Below are 21,529 nucleotides of genomic sequence, written 5' to 3'. Positions count from 1 at the left end.
CCTCTTGTAGATGTTTACTATTTTTCACTTATAAAATTAAAGGGACTGTCAAGCCAGAAATATGTTTGGCCTAATAAAAGAAACATTTTTAAATCAACTTTGCAATATACATTCATTACCAATTGTCTATGGTTTTTAAGATATTTGTATATTGTATTGCTATTGAAAGCAGTGTCTGTCCCTTTCTATTCTCTGCCCTGGTGTCTCAGACTGTTGATACAATGTAAGACAAGGCAGCTGATTAACAGACCTGTCTTTGCTGGAGACTTTTACAACATTTTTTAAAAGTAGCAACAGGAGTTAAGCAAATTCTGCTTTCAGAAGCAATTTTTTTTACAAATAACTCTAAAAGCACTGAAACATATTTTAATAAATGAATACTGGAAAGTTGCTTAGAATTATGTTTTCTTTTATTAGGAAAATTTTTATTTTGTGGTTGACTTGCCCTTTAACAAAATGTGTAATTTGGCGAGGGGGTGCAAAGATGTGGTACTAGGACTATTTCTACCATTTGAACCCTTTTTTGATACAGTAATATTGATCTATAAAGCTGTTTAAAAAGTGTTGCAGAGCATGTCACCAGCAACTCTAAAATTTGTGTTCATTATGAAGACTGCCATTAATTTTATTTCCTGTCATGTTTTATTTCTGTTTACAGTGTTCAAGAAATGCTGACAGGTCAGAGGCACTGCCAATCAATATCTCACAAAGATGCTGTCCTGTCTGCTCTGAACCAGCAGAGAAACGATGGAATTTTATGTGATATTACACTTGTTGCTGAAGAACAAAAATTCCATGCTCACAAGGCAGTGCTGGCAGCATGCAGTGATTACTTCCGTGTAAGTTATATGTTTCAATACTATCGGGGGAATGTAATAAAAATCGCTAACGGAAAAACTATTCGCAATGCGAAAAGTTATGCTTTTGCACGAACAAATTTTGCTTTGTGCGAATTTAATATAGCTTTTGCGAGCCTGGAAATTATTTAGCGACCACTTCCGACAGTGAAAGACCGCTTGCGAATTTTTGCGCCAATGCGCAGTCAATGTAAAAAAACTTCTTACTGAAAAAGTCGTTATGTTTGCTCCAAAAGATTACGACACCTTCAAGCACTTCTTATGAGTGCGCAATTAAAATTCGCAATGCGCAATTAAAATTCGCAATGCAATAACAGTTTAAGGAACAATATTACATTGCGAGATGTGGATTTTTAGTCTTATTGGTGCGAATTGTTATCTCTTCATACAGCAACAATGATCCATGCTATTTTTTTTAGTACATATAACTTTTGGCTCAGCTGTTTGGTGTAACTTTATAGGGGCCAATTTATCATGCTGTGTAAAACAGTAGAGAAAAACATCATGGGTGGGGGCAGCTTGCATAAGAACCCATGGCAACACAAAACATAAATGGACTCATGCTCATGTAAGCCTGGCAGGCCAGTTTACATTTTAGTAAACAAATAAATACAACACAGGCTTAAGTGACTCTAAATCATCACTTCAGCTACTTGATCAGATTTTATTTTATTTTTGACTTCAAGTGACCCAAATACAGCTGTTGTGAGCAATAAATGTCCATTTTTGGAAGGAAAGCAGTTTATTTCTGCAATGCTAGTCTCCAGAGGATCAGTGACAAATCAAGCATTGTGAAAATGCTATATGAGCATCACGGATGAATGACTAATAAGTGTTCTGACTGAACTGTAAGTCTTCTGTCTTGTGGTTAGCCTCCAAATCAGAGCTGGCTGTTAAACAAGGTTATGTGGGAGCAAGCTATAATAGTGAGCATGGTATAAAAATATTGTAGCAGGTATAACCAACTTGACGTTTCTGTCCCCTTTGGGACCTTTGCCCTGCTAGGGCTACTAGTGAGCGGGCCCAATGCTGGCCCTGTTTTAGGGCAGAATGTTAACAGGGGACAGGTCCCCCTTTGTCCCTTTTTGTGGACCCCCATGGTAGCGGAGATTTAATAATCGTTAAAATTAGCAATATTCCTTTTGTGTGAACAGTTTTTCCATTCTGCAATTTAATATAGCTTTTGTAAATATGATAAAGGTGTTCAGGCAGCCATCTACCAAGATAAAAATTTTTATACTTTGTACCAGTGTTTATTATATATATAATAAAACCTCTGATAAGTAATTTTGCAAAAAAAAACCTCCACCTTTAAGCAGACTATAAAACGCACTATACATGATTAAATTACACAATGTACTAACTGTCTAATCTAGAATATTATATCTGGGGGTTTTCCCCGATAAGGGGTCTTTCCATAATTTGGATTACCATACTTTAAATTCTATTGAAGCATCATTTAAACGTTGAATAAACCCAGTAGTATTATTTACCACCAATAAGGATTAAATATATCTTGGTTATAATCAAGTACAAAAGAACTCTATGGGAGATGTCTTTCTTGTAATTCAGAGCTTTCTGGATAATGTATCCCATACCTATACTGCAAAATGGAATTTTTTATTCATGCAATTTTTTTTTGTTTCCCAACAGAAAAGTCACTTATGCAGGATATGTAATACAGAATATGTCTCTTACAGCTTATCTTTGATGACAGGAATGGGGGGAATTTCTGTGTTTATATTTCTATGTATATATTCCTATGTGTTTCCGAAATAATGATAAATGTGTTATGGAACAAGGAATTACCTGTCAGAAGGTCTTTAAAAGTTACTGTAAAGCCCTGAGACGTCGAATGAGATGTTTGCTAGAAGAATTCTCATGCGTTCAGAGCAGGTCTGCCAGAAATAAGAAGTTAGATGAGCAGATGGTAGAAATATTTCTCAAGAAAGAAAAACTACTGACCTGTTATACACTCTAAATAAGAGTATTTTCCAGATGTATATGTATTATTATTTTCATCTGTGTTATTCAGTTAATAGATCCTTTATTGGAACCCGTTATCCAGAAAGCTCAGAATTACGGAAATACCATCTCTCATGGACTTCATTATAATCAATTACAATTTTTAAAAACGATTTCCTTTTTCTCTGTGGTAATGAAACATTACCTTGTACTTAATTCCAACTAAGATATAACTAATTCTAATTGGATGTGAAACAATCTGTCACAACTCCCTTGTGGTCTAGTGGTTGGAGGGGGTTGGTAAGGGACGCCTGCCGCCCCGCCCCCTCGGATGCCCGCCACGTTGCCGATCCTCTTCACTGCAGGCTTCCTAGGGCGCGCATCTTCTCTTTTTATAGGCGCATTGGCGTGAAATTCAAACCTATTTAAAGGGACCTTGCACAATTTCTCATTGCCCGTTATAGGATCATTTTTGGTGATTTCCTGGTGCTTCTGAACCTGTATTCTGTCTGATATCTAATACCTGTTGTGACCCCTGCCTGTTTTGACAAACCTGACTTCTGCAATCCTGACCCTGCCTGGAAACTGACTCTTCTATATCTGCATCCCTTCTGATTGATCTCCTGCTTTGACCCATGCCTGTCTGACTCCGCTTGTACTCTGCCTGCCCCGACCTGGCCTGACTGACTACGCTTTCTGCCTACGCCTTGTACTGTGACCTTCTGCCCAAAAGACTTTTGCTTTACCGTCGTTTACTCGTCCAGAACGCTTCACTTGGCACCTCTCTTAATGAGACCTGGCAGCATCCGATTAGCTGAGGGCTCCTCCCGAGGTGAAAGGCGGCTGTTAAAGGCAGAAGCAAGAGCCGAGAACAGGGTGCTTAACATAGGTTCTCGATTTAGGGTGCCGACCTTGACACAATCCTATTTGGTTAATGCTTAAATTATTTTTTTAGTAGACTTAAGGTATGGAGATCCAAATTACGGAAATATCCCTTATCCAGAAAACCCCAGGTCCCGAGCATTCTGTATAACAGGTCCCATACCTGTAGGGCTGATTGGAATTCTGTAAATGTCAAAAATTATTTCTAATTTTTTTTAAAGTTTTTGTTTTTTTAAAAGTGTGCTATAGAATCACAGCTCAGAATGTCTGTTAATGCATTTTCCTACTGAAAGTAAGCAATGGTGGTTCTTGTTATTTTCTGACATTTGTTGGGGGGGGGTAGTGTAGGCTGGATATGTCTGATATAGACTGTTAATCTTTTTGTGTGGAAAGGGCATCCCACATTCAAAGGTTAGATTAGTTCACTTTGTCCCCACAGGCATCCTGCTTTGTAAATGCATCTGGGTTGTAATTATAAATGTTAGAAAACTGATCCTGTTGAATCCTTTGATCAGGTCTGCTTTAGAAAAATGCAAAAGCTATTAATAAATTCATAGTGATAGAAATTCCACTCTTTGCCGCAGACTGGACATATACAAGAAATATGATTTTTACTTCAGTTTTTATTATTTATAAAGTTCCAACATATTCCACAACAACTGACATACAGACAAACAGACAAACAAACCACAATAAGAAATGAGGACCCAGCCCACAAGGGTTTGCCCATATTTGGTCTTTTCTCTACCACAAACAGCACAAATATAAACAAAGTTGCATGCAAGTGGTATTAGGTAAGGCTAGGGCAGTACTGCCACAGATTTATTGGTTTGTAACAATAATATGGGTTGCCTAACAGGGCTCATTGAATTACAGAATATATTCTGGGTTATTTACCTATTTAAATGTCTGTACACTTAGTCCCTACTTCTGGGCAATTAGTACTGGGGATCTCTCTCACACTCCTCGTCGGAGCCTTAGGCTGCTCAACTAAATATCCTGTCTGTCACGCCTAGAGTGACCTATTATAGAGTATAGCTTACCATATATACTCGAGTATAAGCCGACCCGAGTATAAGCCGAGGTACCTAATTTTACCTACGAAAACTGGGAAAACTTATTGACTCTAGTATAAGCCTAGACACAACTACAGCCCTGTCTCCCAGCAGCGCACATTCTGCCAAAGCGACCCCCCCAGCGATCAACCGGACTTCTTTGCAAAGTTGATGGTGACAGAGAATTGCCAAACGGATTACTGTGTGCATTGTCCCACTGTTCCACTACCATGTGCAGAGGGTGCTGTTTGATATTGCCATCACTGTTAATCTTTCGTATAACCAACAGAGGGCGCTGTGTGATATTGCAGTCACTGTTATTCTTTCATATAACCAACAGAGGGCGCTGTGTGATATTGCAGTCACTGTTAATCTTTCATATAACCAACAGAGGGCGCTGTGATATTGCAGTCACTGTTATTCTTTCATTCAACCAACAGATGGCGCTGTGTGATATTGCAGTCACTGTCATTCTTTCATACAACCAACAGATGGCGCTGTGATATTGCAGTCACTGTTATTCTTTCATATAACCAACAGAGGGCGCACTGTTATTCTTTCATATAACCAACAGAGGGCATTGTGGGATATTGCAGTCACTCCCCAAGTGTACTGTTGGTATAGGAATGATTAAAAGTGACTGCAATCTCAGCTACTCGGGTTAGGTACTGCTGACCCGAGTATAAGCCGAGGTAGACTTTTTCAGCACATTTTGGATGCTGAAAAAATCGGCTTATACACAGGTATATACGGTATCCTTTACTAGGCCTAATTTACCCACTACCCATTCCCTTCCTGCCTGCTCAGGTAAAGGCTAAAGCAATGGACCCTGAGCACATGGTTACCCTGACCTTTATACTATAGCACAGTGCCATCTACTGGACACTTGCGAACTGCAGGGGGCATAAGGAATAGGTCCCTTCTAACAGTGTTTTAGAACCCATTTAGGTGTCTATAGCACTAGGGAATTGCCTGCCAATATTAATAAGGGTGGCTAATTTACCAGAACCCTACACTGATTTAAAACACGCTAAATTTCATCACCTCTGGCTTAAACGTTTGCAGCGTGAGAAGTTACTAAAAGCTTACATTTTTTTCAAACATTTAACCCAAGTAATTTGTATTTTATTTGCTTATTATAGCATTGGCAATAGCCATAGTTGCCATTATTCCAATCTGAAAAGTTACAGTGGTTATATGTCATATAAGCATATATTTAGCTGATTTGACAAACAATACAGTGGGCTAAGTCAGTATCATGTGCTTTAGACCTTGAATTGCATCATAATTTGGCATAGGGCAGGGATGCCCAATCTTTTTTTACCCGTGAGCCACATTCAAATGTAAAAAGAGTTGGGGAGCAACACAAACATTTCCCTTGGGGTGCCTAGGGAGACAAATAGGTAGAACTTTGCATGACCGTACCAATGCAGTCTTCACTTCTGACCTGTCCAATAATTATCTGACCAAATTTGGGCCAGATAATAGCAGCTAATTGTTAGGTAACTGGAATCACCACATACAGGCTAATAAGCTTTTGTAACAACTTTTGTTGTGTGTTGAGTTATTTAATTTTGTAGTGAGCAAATTGTGGTTTGCTAAACTTCCACCACCACCCATTTTAATTATATAAGTATGCCAACAATATTTTAAATATTAAAGCAATGAACGGATGACTCTTTCTGTAGCCTTGAGTTGGCAGCTTTTATCTGCTCATGGATGGATCTTTAGACATAGACCTAGTAAACCTGGCTGAATATCATTTGTAGGAGATTTTAAGATTGTAAGCAGGGGCTCACTTGTATTGTCTATTTATTAGTTGTTTTTTAATGTAAATCTGTATGTTCAGTGTATACACCCAATTATTATACAGCACTGTGGAATATGTTGGTACTTTATAAACATGTGTTAATGATAAAAAAAATAATAATGAAGTAATAGCTCAAGCTTTAAGCATAAGGTTTTATGTTTTGTTTGACTATAACAAACAAGGGAAAGTTGTGCTCACCACTAGTTTTTAAAATCATTAGGCGGGGGTGCAATGAGGGTGTGACCACAAAATACATATTGTTTGTGCATGTGGCAAAGCATTTCCTTAACCTAAATTTTCAGTTATTGATATCAGAGATGTTTTGCAAGTATTTTTATTATCATATTTTCTTGCTTGAATGCTTTAATAAAAAAAATAGAGTATGGATTTCATGTTTAATTTGAAAGTTACTTTTATTATACAGCTTTTTATGTCTGGGTGACAGGTCAACTTGAGGAGATACCAACTAATGTGCATAGGCATTGCGGTACCAGGGTGTCTATGGGTCCAAAGCTGTTCTATGTGGCACAATGCTCCTTGATTGAGCAAACTTGATGGGGGAAATATCGTTCTTTCTTTTAACAACTACACAGTATTTGGTTCCTTAATTACACACTGTGTTTAACACTTTCAATACTGGCACAGTATGTTATTTTACTGATGACATTGTGCAAGTTAATTTGGCGCAATTTTCTCTTTGGTTTAGGGTATTTGAAGTGAGGTGGAGGGTTTCTTGAGAAAGAATTCATTAAGGGGACCAAAATATTGACAAATAAATTACAATTTTTCACTGTATTATGAAGTCCCAGAGTGTGACTTCATATTTCTTCTCTGGAGTGTTACCTATTTGATTGCATATACAGTGACTTTTAAAAGCCTTTTAGTTGTTAGTAGGGGGTAATGTATACTTAAAGTGCTACAGTGTTAGTGGTTATTAGCATTACTATTACACTGTTAGCACTGTCTTCTTTATTATTATGTATTGAAAGAATCCACTGGAGAGCCTTGCAGAGCACTGTGTGCATGTCTCTTAATAACACCACAGTCCGAATGCCATGCTTATATAGTCCCCTATATATTATGTACTCAATATTGCAAAATATAAAGATGTTTATTAGCGGTCAAGGAGGAGTCATAGAATCCTGAGGTGCCTAATTTCCTAATATTTTACAACAGGGGGTACATTCTTTTGTGAAAAACAAGTTCAGCTGGGAAAAAAATTTAACCAATTTCAAACCAATTGAATTCACTGGATGGTATATGACATGTACAATATTGGCATCCCCAGCGATTTTGCCTTTCCCACTCCCTTTACATATATGTATATTTTCATAACTACTGTATGTCATTTGATTACATGTAAGCATCTTCTCTTTTTTTCATAGGCTATGTTTAGTTTGTGTATGGTAGAAAGTGAAGCTGATGAGGTCAACTTGCATGGAGTCACCAGTCTTGGTTTGAAACAAGCCCTGGATTTCGCCTACACTGGACAGGTACCCTCATTTAACATACAGCTTCTTTCATTTTGTTCTTTGCATTGTGTGTTTGTGACACTGTTTTAGTTACTTGTGTGACTAAAATCACTTACATAGTATGTTAAAGCATATTTTTCAAAACAGAGCAGAACTGAATATTTTGAAGCATTCATTTGCCTACACTGGAGACGTGTTTGCAACACCCCGGCTCTTTAATAGTGTTAAAGAAAATCTTGATGATGCTTAGATATGAATGCATCACCTATTTACTACAATTTTAGTACCAAAAGAGGGCAGTTTGTAAAAACTAGTTACGTACAATGTAATCGGCAAGTTTTTTAAACATTAGCAGGCCCAGATTTGTGGAAAGGCCACCTAGGCCCGGGCCTAGGGTGGCAGGATTTTAGGGGGGCAGTGGCGGCATGCTGCCCAACAATACCCACATTGGTTCAAAAACACTGGGGATGCGCTGGCGATACAATAATTTTTTTAATTTCCCGTGCGACAATCCCCATTGCTCCAGTCCAGATGATGAAAATTTGCACGAATAAAGGGGAGGGGACAGGCCTAGTGGCATCGACTATGTAAATCTGGCCCTCCACTTTTAAATGGAACAGGAATTGTTTGTCCATATATTGTAATATATTTAAGACAAAGATTTGTCTTAATATTGATAGTTCAGCAACATCACTTAAGCAAGCTGAAAGTTTTAAAATTGGAGCATTAATTAGGATTAGCTTTTAAAGCTTTATTCATAGCCACTTAAGTATTAGGTGACTGCTTAGAAAAAATCTTTAAAGTTTTTATACTTAAATAGTCTAAATTTATGCTGCTGCTGGACTAGCATTTTTTGCTAAATTGTTGCTGCTTTTTGACATTGTTGTACTAACATTATCTGACTATTAAGTTCATGCTATCAAGTGGCTTGTGAATTTATTCTCATGAACATGAATTACAGCTAAGAATTCCATTCTTCCTACATATACCTGATTGCAGCTCAAAATGCTGCTAGACATTCCTTTGTCAATTGTGAACTCAGGGAATCTATCTGACTATATCTATGTCTGACTGTACTACTTAAAACGAAGCAACAAAATTGTAAGATAAATGCAGCTACACTATTGAAACTTACAGTTGGCGCCATCTAGTGGGTAACAATAACTATACAGAGTTTTTTTCTTTTTTCTGTTGTGTACAGATAAATGTATTTAATGAGTCAAAGATGATTATGTAATGAGAGAACATTTATTGCTGTACTGTTCTGCTATGTACTTTACTTTTTGTCTTAACAAAAAAACTGAATAAATAAATTAAATATAAAAAACAATAACTATACAGGCCTCTATTATTATGGAACTACCGCAGACTTTTATAATTGTAATTAAATTGAATGTATGCAGGTACTTTAAAGTAAAGAAATAAAGCTGACCCATTAAAGCAATGCTTGCCTTTTCAGCACAAGCCTTATTCATTGAAATCATGTCAAACAATGGCATGTACCCCTTTAAAGGGGTGGTTCACCTTTAAGATAACTTTTATTATGTTATAGAAAGACCAATTCTAAGCAACTTTTCTTTTGGTTTTCATTATTTTATTTTTTATAGTTATTTGCCTTTTTCTTCTGACTCTTTGCAACTTTCACATGGTCGTTGTTGACTCCGTTCTAAAAAGCAAATGCTCTGTAAGGCTACAAATGTATCGTTATTGTTACTTTTTATTACTGATCCTTCTATTCAGGCCCTCTCCGATTCATATTCCAGTCTATTTAAATGCATGGTTGCTAGGGTAATTTGGATCCTAGTTACCAGATTGCTGCTGAATAAAAAGCTAAATAACTCAAAAACCTTCAATAATTAATAAAAAATGAAAACCAATTGCAAATTGTCTCAGAATATCACACTCTACATCATACTAAACGTTATCTCAAAGGTGAACAACCCCTTTAATGGAAAAACTATATTTCATGCAAACACTTTTCAATTTTGACAGTCTACTCAGTCACTCACTGTAGTCACCATAGTCCCATACCCAAAAGTAACAAGTAGCACAATCAATAATAATAATAATAATAATATATAACAATTTGTCCCTGTTAGCCCAGACCTCTGTCTGGCCTGGAGATCTTTCTATAGCAGCACCATGCTTTATATATGGCAATCCATAAATAATTCAAATTCATGAGGTTATTATTTTTCACATAATCACATTGTGAATCCATAATTTGATGGTGTACAAAATAAATACCTCACAAATTTTAATTATTTTATGGAGTGCTGATCCTTCATGTCATATATTTACATATATTGACTTCAGTACCCATAGAAGTTTGGTTTAAGGGCAGACTAAACACAGGTGAGAGATTTTTGCAGGGATCACAGGATTATTGAATGGGTTAATTGCACTGAAACCTCAATGATGATTGATATTTGCATTTTTCTATTCACCTTTATTGCGGTTGAAAAATCAAATACTAGCTTGCTTGAGTTCTAAATTATTGCCTTCTATACCCCAATCATTTTTTTATTCCAAAGCCTGTGCCCGCAGACCATTGCAATGGTGAACAAATTGGCTTCCAAACCAGACCATCTATATTAAAATTGCACTGTATTTCTATTTTTTCTTTCCCTACAGAACTAGGAATTGGTAACACTAGATATGTGCCTAATATACAGACACGGAGCAAGGGGGAAAGTGTTGGAAGAGTTATTGCTTGTTCTGCTCTCATGTTCCCTAAAGAAATAGGGATTGATAGCACTAGATAGTTACCTAATTTAGGAACAGAGACATGGCAAAAGTTTTGAAGGATTACTGCCTGCTCTGCTCTTATTTAACCTAAATAAATATGGATTGGTAGCACTAGATAGGTGCCTAAAAAAAGAAACAAAGACAAGGGGAAAGTGTTTCCATTCAAGGGATTGGTAGCATAGAATGGCTACTATAGTGATCATTTCTGACAGTTTAATTTATTTTAACTCTGACATACCACAGAAAGAAAGAGAGAGAAAGGAAGAGCGAAAGAAAGATGTGTGCCCTCTAAACACATGTTTTAGCCAATAGAAAATCATAGCAAATAGGCACACAATGGCAAAACAATGGCAATCCCTGGTGAATTCCTTCGGGATCAATGACAGAAATAAGAAGTTGCTTTGCTGGGATAACACAATTCATGGGGTAGACAAGATAATCACTTTAGATGCCTCCCAGGAAACAGAACTTCCTATAGGATATCGTCTTCACCGGCTGCTTCAAACCTGATCCAAGTTACAACAAAAGATGAGTCTGAAATGAATGAAACCCCAAAATAACCTTCCATCCCATTGTGTAACTCTTAAATGTCAAATTCTTATTTAGCCCCCTTTTTTGGGGGAACAACAAGTGCTGGCCTTGGGATCTTTGTACAGCAAGCACCACATGGTCATCTTCCCAGTTTTTCAGGTTTTTGGACATATATAACAAAAGTTAGGCAATCACAAATAAAAGAACATGGTAGTATTTGAGATATTTAGGATATCCTCTTCATCAGCTGCCATACCTTTCCCTGATCCAAGTCAACAAAACAACCAAAGTGGAGCTTCAATGACTGTAAACCCTAAATAACCTTCCGTTCCTTTGTTACATAGTTACATAGTTAAAGGGGTGGTTCACATTCAAACATCTAGTTGTTTTCCGATAGATCACCAGAAATAACTTTTTTCCAATTACTTTGTTTTCTAAGTGTAACTGTTTTTCTAATTTTGAAGTGTAAAGTGTCGTTTTTCACCTTCTAAAGCAGCTCTGGGAGGGAGGGTCGCTGAACTGTTCAAAATTGATACATTTAGTTGGTACATTTCTTATCTTTGTCCCTGCTGAGTAGAATCTCTTGGTTTCATTAGAGGCAGCTGTTAGAATTGTTGCTAATACTCCAGAGATGTGACTGAGAAATGTATCAACTAAATGTTGCAAAATTGTAACCGTTTAGAATCTGCACCTGAATTACTGAGCTGCCAGACAAACATCGGAGACAGGGACATAAAACTTTAAACTTAGATTTTGGGAAAACAGTAAAAAATAAATAACGGAAAGTAATTAAAAAAAGTCTTTATATCTGGGGAACAATCTGAAAACAACTGAACTGAAAAAAGTGTTTGGAAGGTGAACAACCCCTTTAAGTTGGGTTGAAAAAGACCAAAGTCCATCAAGTTTAACCCCTCCAAATGAATCACAGTGCACATACCTTTTCAGCACAAGCCTTATTCATTGAAATCATGTTATACAATGGCATGTACCCCTTTAAAGGGGTGGTTCACCTTTAAGATAACTTTTATTATGTTATAGAAAGACCAATTCTAAGCAACTTGCGGCTGATTATCCACACCAATCATATCCTATCCACCTGGCCTGATCCCTCCAACACTGCCCTCCCTGATCCCAGCCTACATCGCTTTTGTCCCTGCTTTCCTTGACAATTTGTAAGCCATTGTTGTTATTTTAAAAAAGCCCCTGCTGTTTAACTATTTATGCACTTTACTATGTATAGTTAGGTAACTATATTGTTGCAATTGTATTAATAGGCAACAATCCAAAACAGTCGCTGTGGTTTAGGTTTAACTGTACCTCCCTGTACCTAATGATATACATTAACTGTTTCTGCAGATCATTCTGTATTACCATTAGATTAAGGGAGGTACAGTTAACCCTAAACCTTAGCTACTGTTCTGGAGTTGCCTAACAATACAGTTGCCTAACAATAGTGCAGAAACAGTTACAGTTATAATATGGGAAAGTGCACATTTAGGGGCCTATTTATCATGCTGTATAAAACATGGAGTGAAGCATTACCAGTGATGTTGCCCACAGTAACCTTTAATTATATATTGAGTGATTGGATGTTTAGAGCTGTAATCCAGCAAAATCTGGGGGCCAAAGGTTAAGAAACAGAAGAGAAAATATGCCACCTCCTTCTCTGTATAGACAAAAACAAAATGGCATCTCCCCCCCCCCATATGTATTTTTCTGTGTTTTAATTAGGGTTATTGTATTTTTGAACATTTTAAAAGAAATCCTCCTCCATATGTATAAATACAAATATACAAAAAAAGTCTCCGCAAACAATAAGCTATAGCCTGAAACAGTATTGTAAAAGCAAATACACACACAGGTGCACCTGTGAAAAATACGTTAATCAGTGTTTATATGAAAAACATAACATTAATTCAAGACAGAGGGTGTCTATAAAGTGTGTGTATGTATGTATGTATATATATATATATATATATATGTGTATGTATGTATATATGTATGTATGTATATATGTATGTGTATGTGTATATGTGTATATATATATATATATATATATATATATATATATATATATATATATATATATATATATATATATATATATATATATATATATATATATATATATATATATATATTGTTTTGGCTTTTCTATCTACCCTTTCTTAAGCCATGGCACACATCAGAAAAGCCTTTTAGGTTGGGCACCATTATATAAAGACTGGGATTCATGGTGACACCAGTAGTAGCATGGAGGTTGGATACAGTATATTTGCATCATAACTACATGGAAGCACCACCAATCTACTGAAAAATGAGTGTGTAGATCCATTAATGACCGTTATGATATTAGTCAATACATCACAATAAAGAGAGCACATAGAGAACATGGATTGAGGTGCTTTAATAAACTGACACATTGTGAAATGTTTTGTCTCTTGGCTCTGACATAATACCCGACCCTCACCCTTTAAGCCTGTCAGGCCCCGTACGATTGACTGTGCCTCAGAGAAAGTGGGTCCAACAGATTAACATAACATTGTCTCCCTTCAAGCATATTTTCCATTCTGTATAAGCATTAGTTGCCTGTAGCTTTCCATCCTAAGCATTTATGAAGAGGATATTTCATTGAGATTGTTTAGAATACAATTGTTCTTAGTCTTTGTCAGCAAATAAACAGGAAAAGCTATAGTAAATATACTAGAAAACTTTAGTCAAGAAAAGAACTCAGTGGGCTAAAACAAAAACATGTCTTTTTATGACTGATAATATCTAGACCTGTTGGAAAACCAGCATTCTTTGTGACCTCGACTTCTGTATATATGCCTCATACTGCCTGTCTTCCAATAAGTGGGAGCCGTAGCAGGTGGGTATAGTCTGAAGGCCAATTAGGGTCAGCTTTGTGATTAATTACTGTTATTTCCTGTCTTGTGTATTGCTGGGTCTATAACTGAAACGGACTTTAAGGGGGTTGCCTCTATTTATTCTTATAAAGTGAAGACTATATTTTGGGTGACCTAGGCACTCCATAGTTTATATCAAAAGCCTTGTACAATGATTAGTGTTAATTATCATTTAATGCTCAGACTGAACAAGCTGGATTATTTTGTATGTGGGTATTATGGGGCTAAACTGATAAATCATTGCAGTTGCTCATTGAATTGGTGTGAGATTAATTAAAAGGGGAGCCAATTTCTCTAACACTGAATCCCTGTCTTTACATATCCCATGCATACACCTTTACTTAGTACCTAATAAATATATGTCTCCTCATAGATTCTTTTGGAGCCTGGAGCAATCCAAGATGTGTTGGCTGCTGGGAGTCACCTCCAGTTGCTGGAGCTTTTAAACCTGTGTTCTCAGTACCTCATCCAGGTAAGCAACCAATAAGTGTAGAAACAGTATTTACTATGGTTTTATGAATTCTTGCTCCGACAGTCTATTTAGCCCTTTTAATTATGGTCTAGTATAAAAATTGTTGCAGTTTTTTTTTTTATATCATTTGAGTGTCCCATCAAATTATAATGAGTGTCCCATTAATATAAGTTTCAAAACATTAAGTTTTTGTATAAATACAAGTTGAATAAGTAGCCATGGTGCATTCATTCCCATCATAAACACTTCATTACCTAAATATGCTGCAGCTTCTTTCTGCACATGTATCTTGTCATGCAGCCAACACTATACTCTTTTATAGGGGTTGTCTTGATTCAGGTAGGCTTAAAGGCAAAAATACACAAGCTAAGCAGTATCTGGATTTCTGAAAGGTTTAACATTTTTTATTTTTAAATTATAGGTGTAGATATAACAGCAACTAGTAGGACATTTCATATTTAACCTGCTATTATACAATAAAGACTAACAAATAAAGTCAGTGCCCAAATCTCAACACAGAAGATAGTTTGTAGCTGGACTTACGAAAAAAGTTGTTCACTCAAAACCCTCATGCAAACTACCAAACATCTTTCTTTTGTTGATCAAGGGGTCAGAATGTTCTATGACAATAATTTATGAAAACTTCCAAGAGAATGAATATGTTTTAAAGTCACAGTATATACTGTGCACACATACATACATACATACATACATACATATACAGACATAGAAACTTGGGACTACAAGATGTGAACATTCTTTATTTTAGACTCGTCAAAACACTGCAATTGCGATATCTGCTATTCTGAAAAAAAAAAACAGGTCCATGTGTCAGGATGAGCTTCAGAGGTTTGGAAGGAATACAGTATATATATATATATATATATATATATATATATATATAAGACCCATAAAGTGGATCACCGTACCAGAGGCCCCCCCTTTAGACTAGAAGAAAAAAACTTTCATTTGAAGCAACGTAGGGGGTTCTTCACAGTCAGGACAGTGAGGTTGTGGAATGCACTGCCGGGTGATGTTGTGATGGCTGATTCAGTTAATGCCTTTAAGAATGGCTTGGATGATTTTTTGGACAGACATAATATTAAAGGCTATTGTGATACTAAACTCTATAGTTAGTATAGATATGGGTATATAGAATTTTAATTAAAAGTAGGGAGGGGTGTGTGTATGGATGCTGGGTTTTCATTTGGAGGGGTTGAACTTGATGGACTTTGTCTTTTTTCAACCCAATTTAACTATGTAACTATGTAACTATATATATATATATATATATATATATATATATATATATATATATATATATATATATATATATATATATATATATATATATATATATATATATATATATATATATATATAATGATAGACACAGGTTGCACACCTTGAAGTTAATTGGATGACCTGGGTGCTCTAGTGAGAAATAATACATAAAATGTCCTGGCACTCACAAAAAAAAGTACTGGCACTCACAGGATTTGCATAACAAGAAAAGATTTTAGTGAATGAAAAAACAGGTTTATTAAGCCGACGTTTCGGTTCCACATAGGAACCTTTCAAATTTGTGAATTGATGATCTAAATACTTTGTTATATTCATAGTCATATCAACCTGATTCCCACAATGTACCTATAAGGTGCAACCTGCAGTCAGGCTTGAACCCTGGTTCTTTCCTAGTAAAACAGGCAAAGATTATGAGCAGCACGAGCCCTTTTAAATGAATTGTATTCTGCCCCTTAGCATGCACTTCCATAAGCTGTTTTATTCATTTATTTTTGCAGAATTAAGGTATTGCTCCCAATCTAAAAAAAAAAAAAATTCCCTATAAAAAAGGTTATTTTTATATGTTTGATACTCTGGCATTTAGATGGATTTTTGGGACCGTGGCCATCACACTTATTTAGGGACATGATTTCTGTGTTACCTGACAGTGGCAGCTTGCAGATTTAATGCAAGGAAAAGTGCCAGTTCCCCCCTCCTTTATTCCCTCATTACAGTGAAATAATGATACGTTTGCTAAGCAATTGCAGAATGTGACCTGGAAATGGCTAAGGAGATTGTGAATGTCAGTACACTTTAGTGCAGGTTAAACACTAATACCAGAATTCACTGTGGCCTGTTTCACAGCATCACACCTCAGCATGGCTTAAATGTCTGTAATGCAGCATCCCATGCCAAGCCTTCGCAAATCTCTTAACACCTTCTTGAGGAAAAATGTAAAATGTGTCAAATTCTCTCAAATATAATGACATAACTGTTTTTGCAAGGTGGTTATAATCAGTCCTCTCGCTGAATTTGGTTAGTAGAAATACAGTGAAAGGCTGCCCGGGCCGGCTTAAAACTGATTCCCATATCTGATGGTTAATTCCCTCACATTATGGTGAAGAGTTTTTAAAATGCAGCCACATAATATTTATCAATCAATAACCTTGTAATGAGAGATTTTTATACACTGCAAACTTTGAGACATTCCTACTAGCTTACCATTTTTTTCACTTTTTACGTTTTTTTACATACTAGAATATTTAGTATTTAATATCCAGCAAAATTCATTATACAAACAGGACTTTTACTCAGGATGTAAAGTCAGCCTATCAAATTATGAGATTCTATTAGAATCCATAAACTACAGGATAACATTTACATTCCCTTTTATTCAAATTTAAACTATAGATTGTGTTTTGAGAATATGTTTTACTTCTCTCCTTATCTTGTCTGCAATAACATAACTAGAACAGAATATTACTATAGATATGGGATCCATTATCTAGAAACCCAGTATCTGGAAAGTTCCAAATTACATGAATGCCATCTCATAGACTCCATAATAATTCACATTTCTAAAAATGGTTTGCTTCTTCTTTGTTTATTTAATGTTTAAATGACTTTTTAGTTGATTTAAAATATGGCAATCCAAATTAAAGAAAGACCCCTTATCCAGAAAACACCAGGTCCTGTTTATTTAATGTTTAAATGACTTTTTAGTTGATTTAAAATATGGCGATCCAAATTACAGAAAGACCCCTTATCCAGAAAACACCAGGTCCTGTTACTTACTGCTGTTTATTTGGTTCTTTGTATTGAAGAGGATTTACAGTGTATGGCAATAAAACATGAGACTTGTGTAGTCATTGGTCAGGATTAATTCAGTGGGTTATTTATCAAAGGTTGAGTCTGTGAGGTTTTTTATGCCTCAAATAAACTCACAACTTGAATGTTTGCTTATTTATGAAAAACCCGAATGTAAAAAAACTTGATTGAATGCAATCGCGGGGGGCTGCAATACCTCTAATTAATCAAGTTATATGCTAAAAAACCTTAATTTTAAGTCTCCGAGCGAACAACCACTGTAAAAACCTTATAATCATGAAGGCAAAAAACATCTTCAAATGGTTACATGACCTTGACAGATTTTAGCTGGAGTTTTTTTTTTATTTGGGCTTTTAGCAGTTTCGGGGCATAATAAATCTCGAAAAATTTGTCTTTTTTTTTTTTATCCCCAAAAATTCTTTAAAAGGGTTGTTCACTTTCCAAACACTTTTTTCAACTCAGTTGTTTTTAGATTGTTCCCCAGAAATAAACACTTTTTTTCAATTACTTTCCATTATTTATTTTTTACTGTTTTTCCAAAATCTAAGTTTAAAGTGGTGTTTGAGTCTGGCAGCTCAGTAATTCAGGTGCAGACTCTACACTGTTACAATTTTGCAACAATTAGTTGATACATTTCTCAGCAGCATCTGTGGAGTATTAGCAACTATTGTATCAATTCTAACAGCTGCCTGTAATGAAACCCAGAGATTCTGCTCAGCAGGGACAAAGATAACAAATGTATCAACTAAATGTATCCATTTAAAACAGTTTACAGGGTCGGTGACCCCCCCCCCCTTCCAGGGCACAGAAGGTGAAAAATTACACTGTACACTTCAGTTTTAGAAAAACAGTCACACATAGAAAATAGAAAATCATTGGAAAAATGCGTTATTTCTGGTGATCTATCTGAAAATAACTAGTTGTTTGAAGGTGAACCACCCCTTTAATAAATAACCCCCTAAGTGGTTAGTGGAAGAAATCGGTTTCATCACCCCTACAAAAGTATCACCTTGAGTTTATCACTTTAGCTTCTTGTACCTTAGGCACAGTCTTGCCTATAATTATTAGCTCTGTATAGATCATGTTTTGGATCTCACCTTCATGCTTAAATCTTTACATTTGATAAAAATCTCCACATTTCACTTTACATTTCATGTTATGTCTCAGCTTGAAACCCTGTTATAAATCATTTGCATTATTATAGTTGTCCCCACCACCCCAGAGAAGCTGTTGATTGCCGGCAGTACAGGTTTGCTGAAACCGTGGGGTTACTAGAGTTAGACCGCTTCTAATTCTTTTCACTCAACTCATCCTGAAATCTATTCTGCTGTAGAAGTCATGTGAATTTATGGCTGTTATGCATTTTTTTTAGGCCTATTATGTAAGTTTTCATCAAAAAAGAAAAATATGTATCTTCACCCTGTTTTTGTTTATTGTGCAAATGTTATATTATTTACTGGTTTACCTTGATTAAGAATGCAGATGATATTTTTCAGGTTTGTCCAACCTGCAGCCCTCTAGTTGCTATTGAACAGCAACTCCTAAATGTATACTGACAGCCAAAGGCAGAAACAAACCTGCAGTGAGAGGTTTTCTGTTCCTTATGTCATGTTTCAAACAAGTGTTCTGAAATTTATTTTTATTCATTGTGCTTGAGAGTCCACTAGATGGCAGCCTTGGACCATTACTTCCACAGGTAGAAAAAAACATTGGCAAGAGAATAGTAGAGAATATATTTATTTTTCTCATTATTAGTGTTATGAATTGTTAAGGAGAAAGCTGCCATTATTCGCACTTTGGCTAAAATGAATTGTAAATTTTAACAAATACCTAGGCTACTTTAATGTTTGAACAGTGGAAATTGCCATATTTGCCCAAGGATGGCCATTCATCATTACACTTCGTGAAATCATTCATTTGTTCTAATTTGAATGTAAATGACTCCAAGGTTTTACAAATAAGGTGACAGACTCACATAAATGTAATTGCTGGGTTCATCTCTCTCTCTCTTTTTATATATCACTCATTAGGTTATGAATTAAATACATCTTATTAAACTGGGGGCATGTCCAAAGATGATATTGTAATGGCAAATTACTGTGTGCTATTAGAGGTGTATTTTTATTCATGGACATTAATTTGTCATTAAAGCAGCATTAGTTTAGCACTTTTATAGGAATTACGTGACCTGAAAGAGGAGTCGACTGCTGGAATGGGGAGAGAATAGGATGCAAGTGGCAGACATATTAAGCATTTGTATCAGGCTCCCAGACAACACTGAATAATATGTCTGTGCAGAGATTCTTTTTTGCTCCCTAAATCTTACTTGAGATCCACACTTTTGGAGCATGATAATAGATGTGATTTCCATTAAATGTGCAATTCCCTTAAATCCTAGCAAAGAGAGTATGAACCATAAGTAAATCAACAGCCATCTCAGGACACCTAGTATCATTTCCATTAAAATTCAGCAATATAACCGTCAGTAATAAAACAACTAAATGCAAGGCTAAATCATGTTCTACATTTGTTATTGGGGAAGAGGTGAATGTGCTTCTCTGTGGCATTCATGTTCTTCTACCCCTAGGGTTTGCCGACATCCTGTTGAAATTGTGGATTTTAGGGAATGCAACAATTTCTGTACAGTGGTGTTGGCTGTAGTTTGTGCAAAAAAAATAAAAATAAAGTGGTAGCTTTGCAAAATCAGTTGCATTGAAGAGAGGGCAAGAAATAATATATATTAATAGTTTATGTATTAAAAATTTGCACAAGAATTTTTGACCATTTATTTCCCATGGGAAAATAGTTTCTAGAGTTAGAATAGCCAAATTTGCTCCTAAAAGCCATCAAGGAACAGAGGCCCAGGGTATAAAAACTCCTATCATTAGCACTGTGTAAAAGTAATAATTCTCTGTAATGGTAAAGCTATTATATAATTTGAAGACAAATTTTTTCAGCACCATTTTTATAAGATAATTGCAATGAAAATTACGGCACAACTGTCTGCTTTTATGTGTTTTTAATAATTAGCACATTTCATTGTGACTCCAAATTTCAGAACATCCGTTAAAGGGAAAAAAAACCCTCACATAAGATATATTTTCGGAGGCCCTCCACCCAAACCACACTACCAGAATTGCCCCAAATGCTACCTTTTATGTGAGGCTTTCATTCTCCTTCAGTTATAGTTTTGAAAATAAATGTTAATGTTTAGGATATTTATTATTAATGTATTAAAACATTTTGCTTTGGCATACTGTATAGACAGTGACAAGTCTAATATGCAATGTTTAAGTAGCACTATATCTAAAGCAGCCGGAATAATCCTGAAAATGTTTTACCACTTATCCAAGTGCCTTCTTCAGTTCAGATATTTTGAAACTATTGTGAAAATTAGAATTTAATATAAGCTCCATCATACTGAAATAAGAAACATTTTAAATATAACCAATTAATTCCCTTTCTGACATAATAAAGATACTCTTCACTCTTCCCCCATTATCAATCTGTTCTCTCTTCATGAAGGAATCAAATTTTGATTGACAGGTCTTTGGTGGGGGGGGGGGTTACTTTTGCCTAGAAGATTATGGTGATTGTTTTATCCCTTAAGGGTTTAAATTGCTGGAGAATTCCTGACCACTGAAAAAGCAGCTGAGATGATCGGTGAAGCGTTTGGAAGATTAATAAGCCAGTTGTTTTATGCATATCGCTATTAGGTAA

The 21,529-nt window shown here is 35.8% G+C and overlaps 1 protein-coding gene across 2 annotated transcripts in view; it reads left to right on the top strand.

Annotated features, from left to right (window-relative positions):
* Positions 1-21,529, top strand: part of klhl32.L (kelch like family member 32 L homeolog) — a 111,983-nt gene that overhangs the window by 45,174 nt on the left and 45,280 nt on the right. For both annotated transcript variants that reach the window (NM_001127840.1, XM_041562038.1), the window contains 3 exon segments: positions 659-839; positions 7,955-8,062; positions 14,600-14,698. In NM_001127840.1, the coding sequence (NP_001121312.1) occupies positions 659-839; positions 7,955-8,062; positions 14,600-14,698 (388 nt within the window).

This window comes from Xenopus laevis, chromosome 5L (genome assembly GCF_017654675.1).
Source record: "Xenopus laevis strain J_2021 chromosome 5L, Xenopus_laevis_v10.1, whole genome shotgun sequence".
Taxonomy (NCBI): Eukaryota; Metazoa; Chordata; class Amphibia; order Anura; family Pipidae; genus Xenopus; species Xenopus laevis.
Note: the sequence above shows the minus strand (reverse complement) of the source record. Positions and strands in the feature narration are given on the sequence as shown.